Source organism: Buceros rhinoceros, unplaced genomic scaffold, assembly GCF_000710305.1.
Source record: "Buceros rhinoceros silvestris isolate BGI_N320 unplaced genomic scaffold, ASM71030v1 scaffold6347, whole genome shotgun sequence".
NCBI classification, from domain to species: domain Eukaryota; kingdom Metazoa; phylum Chordata; class Aves; order Bucerotiformes; family Bucerotidae; genus Buceros; species Buceros rhinoceros.
Window position 1 is genome coordinate 25,219 of NW_010424024.1, and position 13,204 is coordinate 38,422.

At 37.3% G+C, this 13,204-nt stretch overlaps 1 protein-coding gene across 1 annotated transcript in view; it reads left to right on the forward strand.

Annotated features, from left to right (window-relative positions):
• Window positions 1–13,204, forward strand: part of AGPAT5 (1-acylglycerol-3-phosphate O-acyltransferase 5) — a 39,372-nt gene that overhangs the window by 9,859 nt on the left and 16,309 nt on the right. Inside the window, exons 4-5 of the mRNA XM_010140630.1 lie at window positions 3,815–3,905; window positions 12,856–13,017. Of these exons, the coding sequence (XP_010138932.1) occupies window positions 3,815–3,905; window positions 12,856–13,017 (253 nt within the window). The remainder of the gene's footprint in view (window positions 1–3,814; window positions 3,906–12,855; window positions 13,018–13,204) is intronic.

Here is a 13,204-nt window from a genome sequence, read left to right on the forward strand (position 1 = left end):
TGCGTCATAGGAAATCTGTTTTCTTGAGAATTTAACCCAATACTGCCAATATTTAGCTGGTTGCTATGTGGGAGGGAGTTTTTGTCTTTCATTCAGTCGCAGAATAAATCTTTGTCATGTGAAGCAGTGCCATTCAAACATTGAAAACCTGGAGGGGACAGATACATTTATGCAACTGCTGTAATACTTAATGTAATTATTTTATCATATAGTTACTAATTTGCAAATCCCTAGCAACTTCTTCCTGAATCCTGGATGTCCTTGCCTGCTTTCCTTACATCACCTTCTGTATTTTGTGCCAACTATAGCAGATACACTTTCTCATACTGTATTTTTTTCCAGTTATTGATCGGAGTGTTAATGTTCCTCATCCAGTTCACCAGATGCGTATCTTCTAGGCACTGGTCTAAATAGATTCAGATATGAATCTGTCTAATTGTCAGGCTGCGATAGTAATAACATTAAAACTAAGCAATGTCATTGTTTAATATAATTTTGAACTTTGTAAATAAAAATATTTACTTGTTTTCCCCTTGTCACCCATGTGGGGACAACACAGTAAATGCAGGATATCTTTAATCAGTAGTTACCTCTTCTTGATGCCCTGTGTTCTTCTACAGAGTGTCAGCTGCTCTCTCCAGGACATCCTCCAAAGTCCTGTTCTCAGCCAGGTTTTATCACCTCTTCTCGACGTATGTTTATGGTATCTGGGCTTTGTTCTGTACTCCAAGGACTCATGTATTGCTTTGGTCCATTTCCCCTGCTCCTCCCATTCCACCTCCTTTTGTGGCACTCTGATCTATCTCAAGGGCTTCCTCAGCTGCCCTGCTCCCTCCTCTGGAAGCATGGCCCCCTTCAGTGCCATTGCTGTTTCTTTTTGCCTGGGGAGGCCTTGGCGGCACTGGGGAAATGAATAGAGTTGCAATTTGGGTGAAAGCAGTTATATTCCATTAATTTCATTTATGAATTATGGCAAGTTCGCTGGCGTTACACTGGGGGCTCTGCAGGTAAACCCTGTCTCTTTTCTGGTTTTCTGGCTCCCAACAAGGATCGGTAATTCTCCTAAATTAATCCTGATCAGCATCTTGAAGTTTTCAAATTCATGAGATTGCAAGTGAACATAAGCACTGTATTCTGCATTCGTGTAAAAGTCCATAACTTTTATGTAGCTATTTTCCCTAAGTAAAGAATTCTGCATAAAAAATAGCCTTAGCTGCAGCTAGTGTTTCAAGGCAATTAAAAAGCTTTTACAACTCGACAGTTCTAAATCCAAATTCAGGGAAGCTTATTTAGTTATTAAAATCTTAAAGATTTGTAGTTTTTGTAGTCTTTTGAAATCTTGCTTAAGGATTTAGCTTCTGCTGCACATGGTGGGAGAAGAGAAAGGCCGGTAGATTTGGTAGGCTGAATTGCACTGGCAGAGTATCTTTGTCTTGCACAAGACTGCATGTGAGTATAAGTAGAATATCTATTTACATTAATGAATTTTACTCAGGTAAAGCAGTTCTGTTGTATTAGGTTTATATATGCTGGATTTAAAGCAAAGGCTACTTCTTGTTGGTATGCTTTCAATTCAGAGGTACTCAGATTCTGGTCAGCGAACTTGTTTGGCTGCTTGTGTTTTAGCGGTTTACAATAAAAATCAAATACAGTTTCAGCCCCTGCTTTGTATTACACATGTAGGACTGGAGTAAGTAGATACTATTCTTTGTTGTGTAATCAGCTTTCAGTGACTGATTATCTGCTTTGAAGACCACTAATGTTCTTGCATATTTTAAAGTGCTGACCTCTGTCCCACGAATGGTATTCCTACTCTGTGTGCTTCACTTTCTTTGCTCTGCTAATTATGACCTGTTACAGCCACTACATAAACCCTTTGTAGCCGAACATTCAGTCTTTAACAGGGGAGGAGGGAGTGTGACCTCATCTTGAAGTACCATTTTAAGAATCCAAATTATCTGATTTGAATGAAAGCACGTATTTGAAAAAGAAAAAAAAAAAGGCATCTGGATTTGAATACTATGCCAGCACTATTTAGTCACTTAAATATCTCAACAGTGTACTTCATAGATGGAATGTATACATGACTGGGGGAAGCATGTACTGCAGCTGGGTCTAAGAATTCCTAAGCATTACTCATCCCTGTGCTTATGGTGCTGTCATGTTACAGAAGAGTAAGCACCTTGCCTCTTAAACCCATTTCCTTTTGTTCTTTCTCACCAAAGCTGTACGCATCTTGGGTTTCTGCCAGTCCTTGAACATTCTTGGACTTCACCTGCCTCTGCAGTCTGACAGTTTTCCTCCTCCTCAAACATGCCGTGACAAGTACAGCCTTTCCTCCAGCTCTCTTTACTCCACTCTACTGACACTGGTTTTGCCATTCTTAATTTTTTTTTTCCTGCCAGATTCTAGGTCAAGTCCTCATTTCTTCCTTTTCTTGATCTCCTTCCGGCTTCACTGCGTGGCACAGTTCTGAGATTTCTTCCCTCCTCTGCATTTTAGTGCATCTTTCAACCTTCCTCACTGTGGGGTGATTCTGGTGTGTTTGCATGCTGGGTCCTATCTCAGCCTTTTTCCTAGCTGTTCTGCAATCGTTAGAGTGCAAATATCAGCACGTTCTGATGTTTTGTGGACCAGAAGCACAAAGTTACTTTCCTGTGTGTCTCTTCTTGAGTTTTTATTTAACTTTGCCTCTTTTCACGATACGGACTCCCACTTGTCAGTGTCTTCCTGTACTCACTGATAATCCTCCTTGGACTGTTCTGTAAATCCAGTGTTTCTTTTTCTTTCAAATACTTCTTGAGACTCATTTCTACAAAGATAACAAATTAAGTAGTTACTCTAGGCACAGTAAGCATGATTTTAGAGTGAATGCGTCATGTTCAACTCCACAGTAGTAACATTTGTGGCCATAGTCTTTTCTTCTACGGATGAGCCCCCCTATGAAATTTTCACTGCTTAAGTGATGTTTTGCATCAGTTTTCCATGTAGGAAATTACACAAGACATAGAGAAAAAAAGAAAGATAGAAACCTCTGTTCCATTTCAAAAGCAAATGGAAAATTCATTAAATTTGACTGCTTCTATTAGAATACATAATTTTTCACTCAGATATGCAGATCCGATCCTTAGGCAGCATTTACCTGTGTCATGACTTGTGAACCTATAGACAGTAGTTACTGAATAGGCCAGCAAACTAATTTACTTGGGAAATCAAGCCTTGCAGACATGGGTGCTTAAAGTTCAGTTTATGCTAAACTATGAGTTTAAGTTCATAATATATTTAATATCTAATACAGTGAGATGCATAAAAGCACATAAGGTAGCTGACCTATCATAATTTCGATTAATAGCTTTTCTGATTATGAATGGAATTAAATGTATATTACAGTATAAGGAAAGACTAGATGCAAGATCAGTATTAAAGAAAAAATATAATTGGGGTAATCTGTGACATTTTTGACTGTCTTTTCAAAATCTCCTCTTACACCATTTAACAAAATTGATAGTGATATCTTATTGATATCAGCTGCTCCTGACTGGCTCACTTTTGTTAAGGAGTACTGCCTCCCTTCCTAAGTCACCCGAACAACTTTCTATAGTGTACCTTCAAAGAAAATAACTTGGAACCTCAAACAGTAAGTTTCTTAGAGGTAAGAAATTTTAGCTCAAATATTCTGATTTTCTTTGTATCCTTACAGTACTTGATGGTGTGAACGAAATACAATATGGACGTATCAAGTGATAATTTCTGTAAAAAGAATCAGCGTTCATTCATTATGAGAACTTGTCTGTTTTTTTTTTTAATCCCACAGATGTATTTAGTGATTTTTCCAGAGGGGACTCGTTACAATCCAGAAATACCAAAAGTCATTGCAGATAGTCAGTCATTTGCTGAAAAGGAAGGTAAGCAAAAAGTTATTCATTCATTATATCATTATGGTGTTAACATATTTTATATAATATGAAGATCTTCCCTTAACTGGACTATTAAGCCTGCCTGATTTAATACTTAAGAGTTAGAGTAGCATAAACCAGTGATTCTCTACCACAGAGAAAGATGAGAGTAGCTAATATACAGACATTTCATGCATTTCACATTGTGCGAGAGTATTAATGATAATGAAAGCTCTCATTAGTTTCTATTTCTGTGTATTTATCACACTTCTTTTTTTTCCTCCTTTGGAGACATAAGAATTACCTACACTGGATGAGGGCAGTGTTCTATCTAATGATAGACATCGTAATTCTGATTACAGTTGTTACTCAATATCAAGAATATTTTGCATAGAGATTGTTGTGCCTTAAAAGAAAAAGTCTTCCATCACTTCATTTTTAATTACTGTTGGTATTACCACGGTTTTCTGGCTTTGTTCCTTTCTTACCTTCCAGTCTCACCCTTACTTGGTTGAATTTCATTTTGTAGTTGCTTTGATTCTTGGCGTCATCTCTATAACCACAGATGGAATTACTTAATCTTTGGAAAGGCTTGCAAAAAATTGAAGGGTCTTGAGCTTTTTCGTTTTTTCTCAGATCATACGCACAACAGACGTAAACTTTTAAGTCCAGGGATTCAGTGAACATGTTTCCTGGTTTTGTTTTTTCCTGTTGACTAAAAGTGAAATAATTTACTCTGAAGGTAAACAAAGAATAACAAATAGGTCTGGTAAATTCATTTCTGTGACACACTGAAATGAATTCACAAGTCTGTGAATCAGCCTGTTGGTATGATCAAGCTATTAAGTATTGTTAGCTCTTGTCCAAAAGGATATATGCTTTTCTTCTCCTTGCGAAGAATGGAATTCGTTTGCATCTATGAGCAGAGCTTAAGTCATAATGTATTTATTCATTGCTTCAGTTTCCTATTGGAAATAGAAGTCAAATGTTTCATTTAGGTTGGCTGTTCTTTGAGAGTTCAGAGGGAGTGTTTTATAAGGCGGTTTTTTCTTCTTTCCTTTTTCAGGGAAAAGAAAGGGCTGTCATCATTATTACTGTTTTAATAAACTTCTTAATTATATCTCTACAGTCTGTAAAACAGTAAAGCTTTTGTGTTTTCATAGCACCTGTTGTTTCTTCTAGTGCTTTTCTCTCTGGTATTGGTCTGCTTTTATTTTGTGAGGATTGCGCCTTTTACAGACTCTCAGGACAGATAACTTATTAAACAAGAAGCATCTCCAATTCTCGTGCAGAATCCTCTTGATCTGCTTTTCCCCATTGCTAAATTCTTTTATTGCTGGTATCTTCTCAACTTACTACATGGAGAGAATGGCAAGCAGTCTGCATGAGATCCTGGTCTCCTGCATGTTCACGCAGAGAGTGATATTCACTTGAGTTAAAGCATCACTCATACAAGCATGCTCGGAATCAGGGATGGCTGCACTGGAAGCTGTATTCCAAAGTATTCTGACAGCTAAGGGCAGTGAGGCACATAGCAGTATATCGGAAAGCTGTAAGGACTGGAAACTCTGCATGACTGCCAGCAGGAGATGACAGTGACTCCCCAGGGTCCCTCCACGCTGCTGTGCAGTGCTATTGGCCCCGGATTGCAGCTTCCACCATGCAGCCCCAGTGCCACCACGGTCCTGGCTGCCAGCCCCATGCTGGGGCTGTGGCATGGGAGCCCTGACCAAAACCTCACTAGCTGGTTGTGTGTAGGTTGAGCACTGCCCATGCTCCTTGTAAGCGTGTGAGGGCTGTTACGTGACATTGCTGAGCAGAACTAAAAATGCACAATTGCATGCTAGTCTAAAAGACCTTGGAGTATTCTTACTTGCTACAGTTTCAGGAAAAGTAGTAATACCCAGTCAGAGGAGTGAGGACATACTAGAACTTACAGTTTAAAATTTGCACTTCATTCCTTGTAGGGATATAAAGAAGTCTAATAATTTAGTCTTGTCATCTTAGTATATTTGTTACAGAGCTTCTAGTGTTGACTTTACAGATATGAAATACAAGCTTTATAATTTTTTCCTACATTTTTGCACGATTTTATATTGAGAAAATAGTGCAAGTGTATGGGAAAAGTGGTTTAATTAAGAAGAACTAATCTTCAAATTGATGTTAGGACCAGAGATACTATACCCAAAGATAACAAAGCTCTTCGTAGAGCACAAACAATATAGTAAATACAATAACTTGTATTTATCATGCTGTCTGAAGTGCTGGTTTTGACATAAGTGTGTGTATGTTTTAGTACATGTTTTAGTATGTTTAGTATGTTTTAGTGCATGTTTTAGTATGTTTTGCAGAGAGGAAGTATGAAAAGGTTTTATGGGGTTTGTGTTTATTTTTGTTCTCTATGGACTGGATTTTCTTTTACAGAAGGTTAATTTGTTTAAGCAGAATTATTGGGCTGAGCTTGATTACCTCGTCTTAGTGCAACCAGCTGAGGAGCTGCATCTTATATCTTGATATTCTTTTTAAGTAAACACCAGTTTTGGACACAGTTACTGACCCTGGACAAGTTCAACAAAAAGGAATTTAAAAAAAAAAAAAAAAGGCTTAGGTTGACATCCAAAGAAATATTTTGACATTGCTGGTTTCAACTACTATGTCTTCCCTCACTGATATGAATATATAAATAAATCTTACTTGTCTATGAATAAGATGGAAGGACATCAAACAGCAAAAGAATTTAACGGTGATCGAGGTCACCCTTGAAAGAGAGGCAACTTTTTAAAATACTGATAATACATCATGTTACTGTTTGTTCTGCCTTAGGACTTGGGTTCTACACATGATTCCTAGCAAGAGATGGTTTTACTCTTTCTGAAACACAGGCAAATCAAACACACAGGGTACATCCAGTAGATCTGGATAGATCTATGTTTGAGGAAGTTGAGACTGCAGGCTATAAAGCACAGAGAGACTAAAGCACAGGGAAGGAGTAGAACCAGGAAAAGTAGGTTCTTAAAATTTTTAGAAAGTAATAAAGGATATTCTGTAGTATAAAATTAAATTCATGGACCGATCTTTCAAATTTGTCATTAATTATCTTGCCAAGTTGAAGGTACTGCCAGGTTTTTCTTTATTAAAACCAGAGAATGCAAAAAATTTCTAGAGAATTGATAAAATTGGGGCCTTAATATTCATGGTTTTCATGTTGGATACTGACATCTGTGTCAGCCTTTAGCACAGCAAAACTCTGTTTTAATTAATTTGAACTCTGTTCTAAGTTTTGTCCACGATTGTATTCAGTGAGATACAGGAAGCTGCTTACTTTTAGGAATACTGGTTTTGTGGTGGTGAACTGAGAATGTTCTCATCCTAAGGGTAATGCTAGTACCTCAGAAACTGAAGATTACTTATTCTACACATCTTAAAGTGGCACAACGTTCCAGTCAGATCAGATTCTTACCCAGGATGGAACAGGAAATATTTTAAACTCAAAATACATTTGGTTTTATGGCACTTGAAGAAAAAAATACACTACCTAAAGTTTAAAAACAAGCAAAAATTAACTCTCTAAAACTAAGTTGTTTGATTATTTGTAGTAGAATTAATGCAGAGATTATTCATGAAACAAGTTAAATTCTGTATACTTGAGAAAATCAGTCTGGTGTTTATCTTTGTTGGCCAAAATAGCAGTATTTGCTGGGGTTTCACAGCCACAGCAAACTATGTAAGCAATGCTGCCAGAATATCAGATGAGTCAGGGTTTCTTATTTCTGTCGGAGGCAAATGAAACCCACCGCTTCCAGGCCATTAGGGCAATGTGCCATGTAGATGTATTTGAACCTGATATACCTAGTTGTCCTCTCCTGTGTGAGATGATTCCTGCAACTGCTACCGGGACAGGCTCTCTCTCGTTGTTCAGTGTGGTGGTGACTCTCCTGTTTCTAATCAGACTTCTTATAAGATTCTCACAATAAAATTTAATATTTCTTCCTCAACTCTCTTGAAGATCTAAGAATGTGGCAGCATGTGTTTTGTGCTTTGTCGACTGAGCTCTTGCCTTCCAATTTTCAGTATTTAAGTATGAAGTCAGTAATCATAGCTTAGAGTACACTTTTCCATTGTATGGGAGTAGTCAGCTGATGTGATTCCTGTCTAAAAAATCTGATGCAGTCATTCAGTTGACTCCTTTTAGGCTCAGATCTTTTAGTCTGAGCATCTTAAAAGTGTAGCAATTCTTTCACACTAGTCAGTGGGCTTGAGATGCTGAGTCCAGATAGTTATAATACATAGGCTGCACTTCTATTTTCGTAGGGATTTAACTATGATTTTGTCATAATGTTAGAAGCGGTAATTTTTATTTTATGTATTTATTTCAAACTGCACATCTTTTAAGTCTGGGTCTTTTTAACGGTACTGGACTACAGGACAAAATTCCGTAAAACCTACAAAATGTATTGTTGTTGTTATTATTTTGTACCAGGTTCTGGTCTAAAATTTTTTCTGTTTATATGTTCCCAAAATATATACGCATAGAGTTCTGACCATTTTCTAGTAGTTAGACCTCTATAATGTTCCAAGCAACCACATATTTCTTAGGTTTAGTAAAATATGAATTTTATCCAAATGCTAAGAAATGGCATTTTAAAAATTTGAAAATAAATAGGAATAATCCAAAACCCTCCTACTCCTACTGTTACTAACTCTAAAAAGTCAAAAATAAAGGGGTAAGAAGCTCGTTAAATTTAACTTGGCTTGCTTTTGCTGAATGAAGACAAAACAATCTTCCTTGGTAAAAGGCATTTATGGAATTTTGTATTAATGTTTCATTTCTAACAAAGGTCATTTAATCCAGCAAACATTTCAGGTATTCATTTATTATCTCCCCTGTGTTTATGCTGAAAAGTTGCAAATGTTTTTTAATGCTAAGTTTATCTTGCCTAGTATCATTCTTTGTGCTAAGATGTTTGTACGTGCAGGATATGCTTATCTCAAAATTGCTTTTACAGGTCACGTAAAAAAGAGGTATTTCAAGCGAGCTAATCGAAAATGTTTCCCTTCTAGATCTTGGCATTGATTTTAGAGTGTCTTTTAAAGCAATCTGAAGTATTTAATATCTGTAAATTTTATTTGGAACTATCTCTAAAGAAAATAGCTTTTGGTGACATTTTTTCCACACGCTTTCATGTTAGCAAGCTTGATGTAAAAGTGCACAGTGAGATGTGGAAAAGAGAATATAATGTTTAAAAAGACTGGGGTGTGGACCTTGAGTAGCATTTGAGACAGGTACCATTAGGATGAAGAATGGATTTCTGATATTAAAAGTCATCCTTAGGAAATTAAGTTTAGGAAAGCAAGAAGCTACATTGTATTTCTATAGGTACCCATCACAGAAGAAAGTCTACCATGGGTGTCTCCCCATGTTTTGCTATGGGATGGTCATACTCTTCCTAAGGGGATTACTTGCTTTTCTTGTACTTTAGTTCATAGTAATGGAAAACACTTTTTACAAGAGCATGCAATTTTTTAATACTTACATCAGCTGTGTCCTATTTATGTAAGTTAACGGAATACTAGCATACAAATGGATGAACTCTCCCACTGTAAGTCATTTTAGAACTCTGACTCTGGGCTCGGCTTTCCATAAGTAAGGCTTCGATCACGGGGGGCATTCCAGAAGGCTGGTGGGAGCTCAGTGTTGGGTGAGTGCTTGGGACATCCCACGTAACTGTAAAGCTTTCAGTCTAATATCACTATTGTACACACATACATACACACGAAAAAGGAAAACTAAAGAAAGAAAGAGCTAATTGGTATTGAAATAAATTAATTGTTTTTCACTCTGTTTTCAGTTTTTGTATTACTGTAAAGTAACGTGGTTTTATAAGGGGGGGAAATCTCAAACTAATTCTGCTATCCACTTTCAGTGAGCATATAACTTTTGTGGATGAAATGTTGTAATGCTAATGTGATAGACATAGAGGATTCTTAAACTAGAGCTGGGGGTTTTTTTATTGATTTCATTTAAAAATGTGGTGTGTGAACATCAAGGGTGCAAATAGGACAAATGGAGCCCTATCTGAAAATGCAGATTGCCTGCCTGCACTGAACAGCTCTATGATTTGGCCTGGATGAAGGGGAAAAGAAGAGCAATCTCTACAGAGTTGTACTCAGCTGTTATATACGAAACTTCACCCTGAGAGGTTAGATAAATGAAGTTTTGTTTGGTGTTTTTTACTCTTTTGTGTTTAGGTGGAAAATTCAATTCTGTAGTCATTAGTGAATTGGACCTTTGTACTTCCTAAAATAAAATCTTACTTTATTTCATCCATTTTTCTCGTAGACTTTCTGAAGTAATTCTGCATTTTACTGTAAGCTAGTAAACGGATAGCATTGCTCACCGTGTTTCTTCTTCAGATTTTAATTTTTTTCTTTTTATGTCTGTTTGCCTTTTAAAGTTAGCTAACATAGAAGAGCAAAGCTATAGTATTTTAAGGTAGAGTTATTAAACATCTAGTTCATTTTCCTTGGCATTTAAAATAAAATCTCATGACCTCAAATACTTTGACAGAGAGTCCTAACTTAGCATTGCACAACATTAAAAGCAGTTTAAGCACAGGGTGTTTTGTGAATTGGACGCAGGCAGCTTGCCAAAGTAACTATACTGTAACTACTTGGGTTTAAATTCTGTTATGCTGATTTTTAGCAAAGATCATCAAGTAATTGCAAGAATGTGTAGTCAATGCTTTTATAAAACAGATCTTTTAAGAGGATGTACCGAACTCCTGGTGTTGCTGCATGTTTGTATGGCACTGGAGTGTTTCTGAATAATGGATTATGGACCTTCTGTATTGATTTTAATTAGGTGCATACTTGTTTTGTACTTAAACCTTCAGGAGTTCACTGGTTGCATGTGGAGTAAGAGGGACTTACTCTACAGTTGCACTTCACAGATTGAAACTGACCATTTTCATCTCCAAAACTGCTCATGGATTTAAAAAACTCAGCACTGAATAGTATTAGACACCTAAATTAATTTTTCTAGAGGATTCAGTTTTCACTGAAGCCTGTTCTCCCTTTTTCTTCCCCACAGTAATAGTTCGGTGAAGGGGAAGGTGAGTTGGGCAGGAAAGGAGTGACAGTGTTTTTAGAACACATTTGGGAATTTGGCTCAACGACAGTTGTGTTGAGTGTAGTGTCCACACTAGTATCGTTGCTGACACAACACTAGAATATTCAGCTCTTCATTTACAGAGTAAACATTTGGAAACATAACATAATTAGCTGCTTCATGTAACAGTTCACAAGCTAAGAAAACACTACCACCATGTTATGCTTCAAAATATTTACGCGATCCATATAACATTTTGCATAGACTATTGCCGGTAAAGCTTAGAACAATGACTTCAGAAGGAGTGCTAGTAAACAACCTTTTATCTCCGTGTTCAGACAAGGAGATTCTTAGCAAAAGTTAAGAAATCAGAATAATTATTTATAGGGAAATTTTCAACTCTAAGAATGTTAGACCACTTCAGAAACTAACATTATTTTACAGTTTTCAATAGATATTTTCATAATTTCAGATCAAAGTATGCTTTACCCAACAAGAACAAAATCAGAACATAATATAGTATCATTTTACTTGAATTTGCAAGGAGAAAGATATCAAAAATAATACCACAGTAGTTTGGCTTAGAAAAATTTCTGCTTCATCTTTCAGGAACCAATAGCACCAATGGATGGTTCTTCAAAAATGGACTGAAGAGTAAGCCAGTGAAAAATAAGGCTAGAAAGAAATAATTGCAGTTTTATTCTGATACTTCTCTTTGAGAAAGATACACATTTTACAGTGAAATAGTGAATTTTTTTCCATAGTATTTTTTTTTCTGGGAAGCATTTCTGTGATTTCTGTGACTGTGGATTTCTTAGCACCCAAGTCAGTTGTAATAGGTCGTTCGTGGGGAAACAGAAGATTACCTCCTTGTGGTTGTTTCTCGGTGCTATATACTCCCCCTCCCTGCCTAGTTGTCTGCTGAGATGGTGGGTTGAATCAGCTGGTGGGCGGGGGGCGGGGTGCCGGAGGAACACCAAGTTAGCATCAGGAACAAGCACGCAAAAAAGAGCGGTAAGGGAAGCAACTGCAAGGGTAAAGTGGATTGTCCTGTTTTCTGTCGCTGCAAGTTATTGCAGTGGGCTGAAGCTGTCTTGAGTCTAACTGCTCTCCCCTATCCTTCCCCAAAGTGAGAACCCTCAAGAGTAACCATACCTAACTTCCCAGAATGTACCATTAAGAGAAGGAAGCAAAAGCAGGGAAAGCTAGAATCTATAGTAGAAAGTAACAAAACATATTGAAATTTTTGCTGGCATTGTCGCTTTAGAGAAACACGGCATCCTGTTTAAGCATGTCTAATCTAAAACAACCACATGGGGCAATATTAGGATTCAGTATGTTGACAAAATTGGTTTGTCCTTTGGAAGTAAAATGCCAGATGATCATTATGCTTGCTTAAAATTATCTGTGCTTATGCTTCACCTACTAGATCTGTTTGTGATACAGAATGTCAGGAGGCGATGTTTTGCATGTTTAGTATTTCTCAGTTAAATTGTTCTTTTTTTTACCTCGGCTGGACAAACATAAACAGTAAAGCGAAGTGCTTATGAACTGCAGTAAAACCGTCACTGCTGCTAGAGTGGGAGCTGTTAAAAGGGCTCTTTTGTTGAGCAGCCTTTTTATCATTAATATCCTTTAGGACTTCTGTTTCGTTTACAAGTGCTCGGTAGAGCATAAGCAGTGTGCACATGTACATGCTCGCTTTCTCAACTGAGAACTGAGATTAAAAATAAACCTTTTGTGATTTTGAGTGGGGGTGCTGAAGTTCATTGGCATAGCGTGCCTTTTGTGAATGTAGTCCAGTTTACTTTCAAACACTGGAATTACATTTTTTTTTTTTCCCCCCTCTAGGACTTGCTGTATTAAAGCATGTGCTAACACCACGTGTGAAGGCCACCCATGTAGCTATTGACACAATGAAAGACTATCTAGATGCAGTGTATGATGTGACTGTAGCTTATGAAGGTACTGTGGACCACAAAGGGCAAAGAAAACTGGCACCATCTATGACAGGTGAGTTGGTGTTTGTTAGACACGCTACAACCGTATGCTTGTTAATATACAGAACCAGCTTCAGGTGCTTTGTAATGCTCTGGAGGTAATCTCTGCAGTGCTTCAGCCATCTTGCCATATCTTGGTAGGGCATCACTCACTGGGGACTAGGCTTTACAGTAGTTACCTGAGAAACCCCTGACCCCTA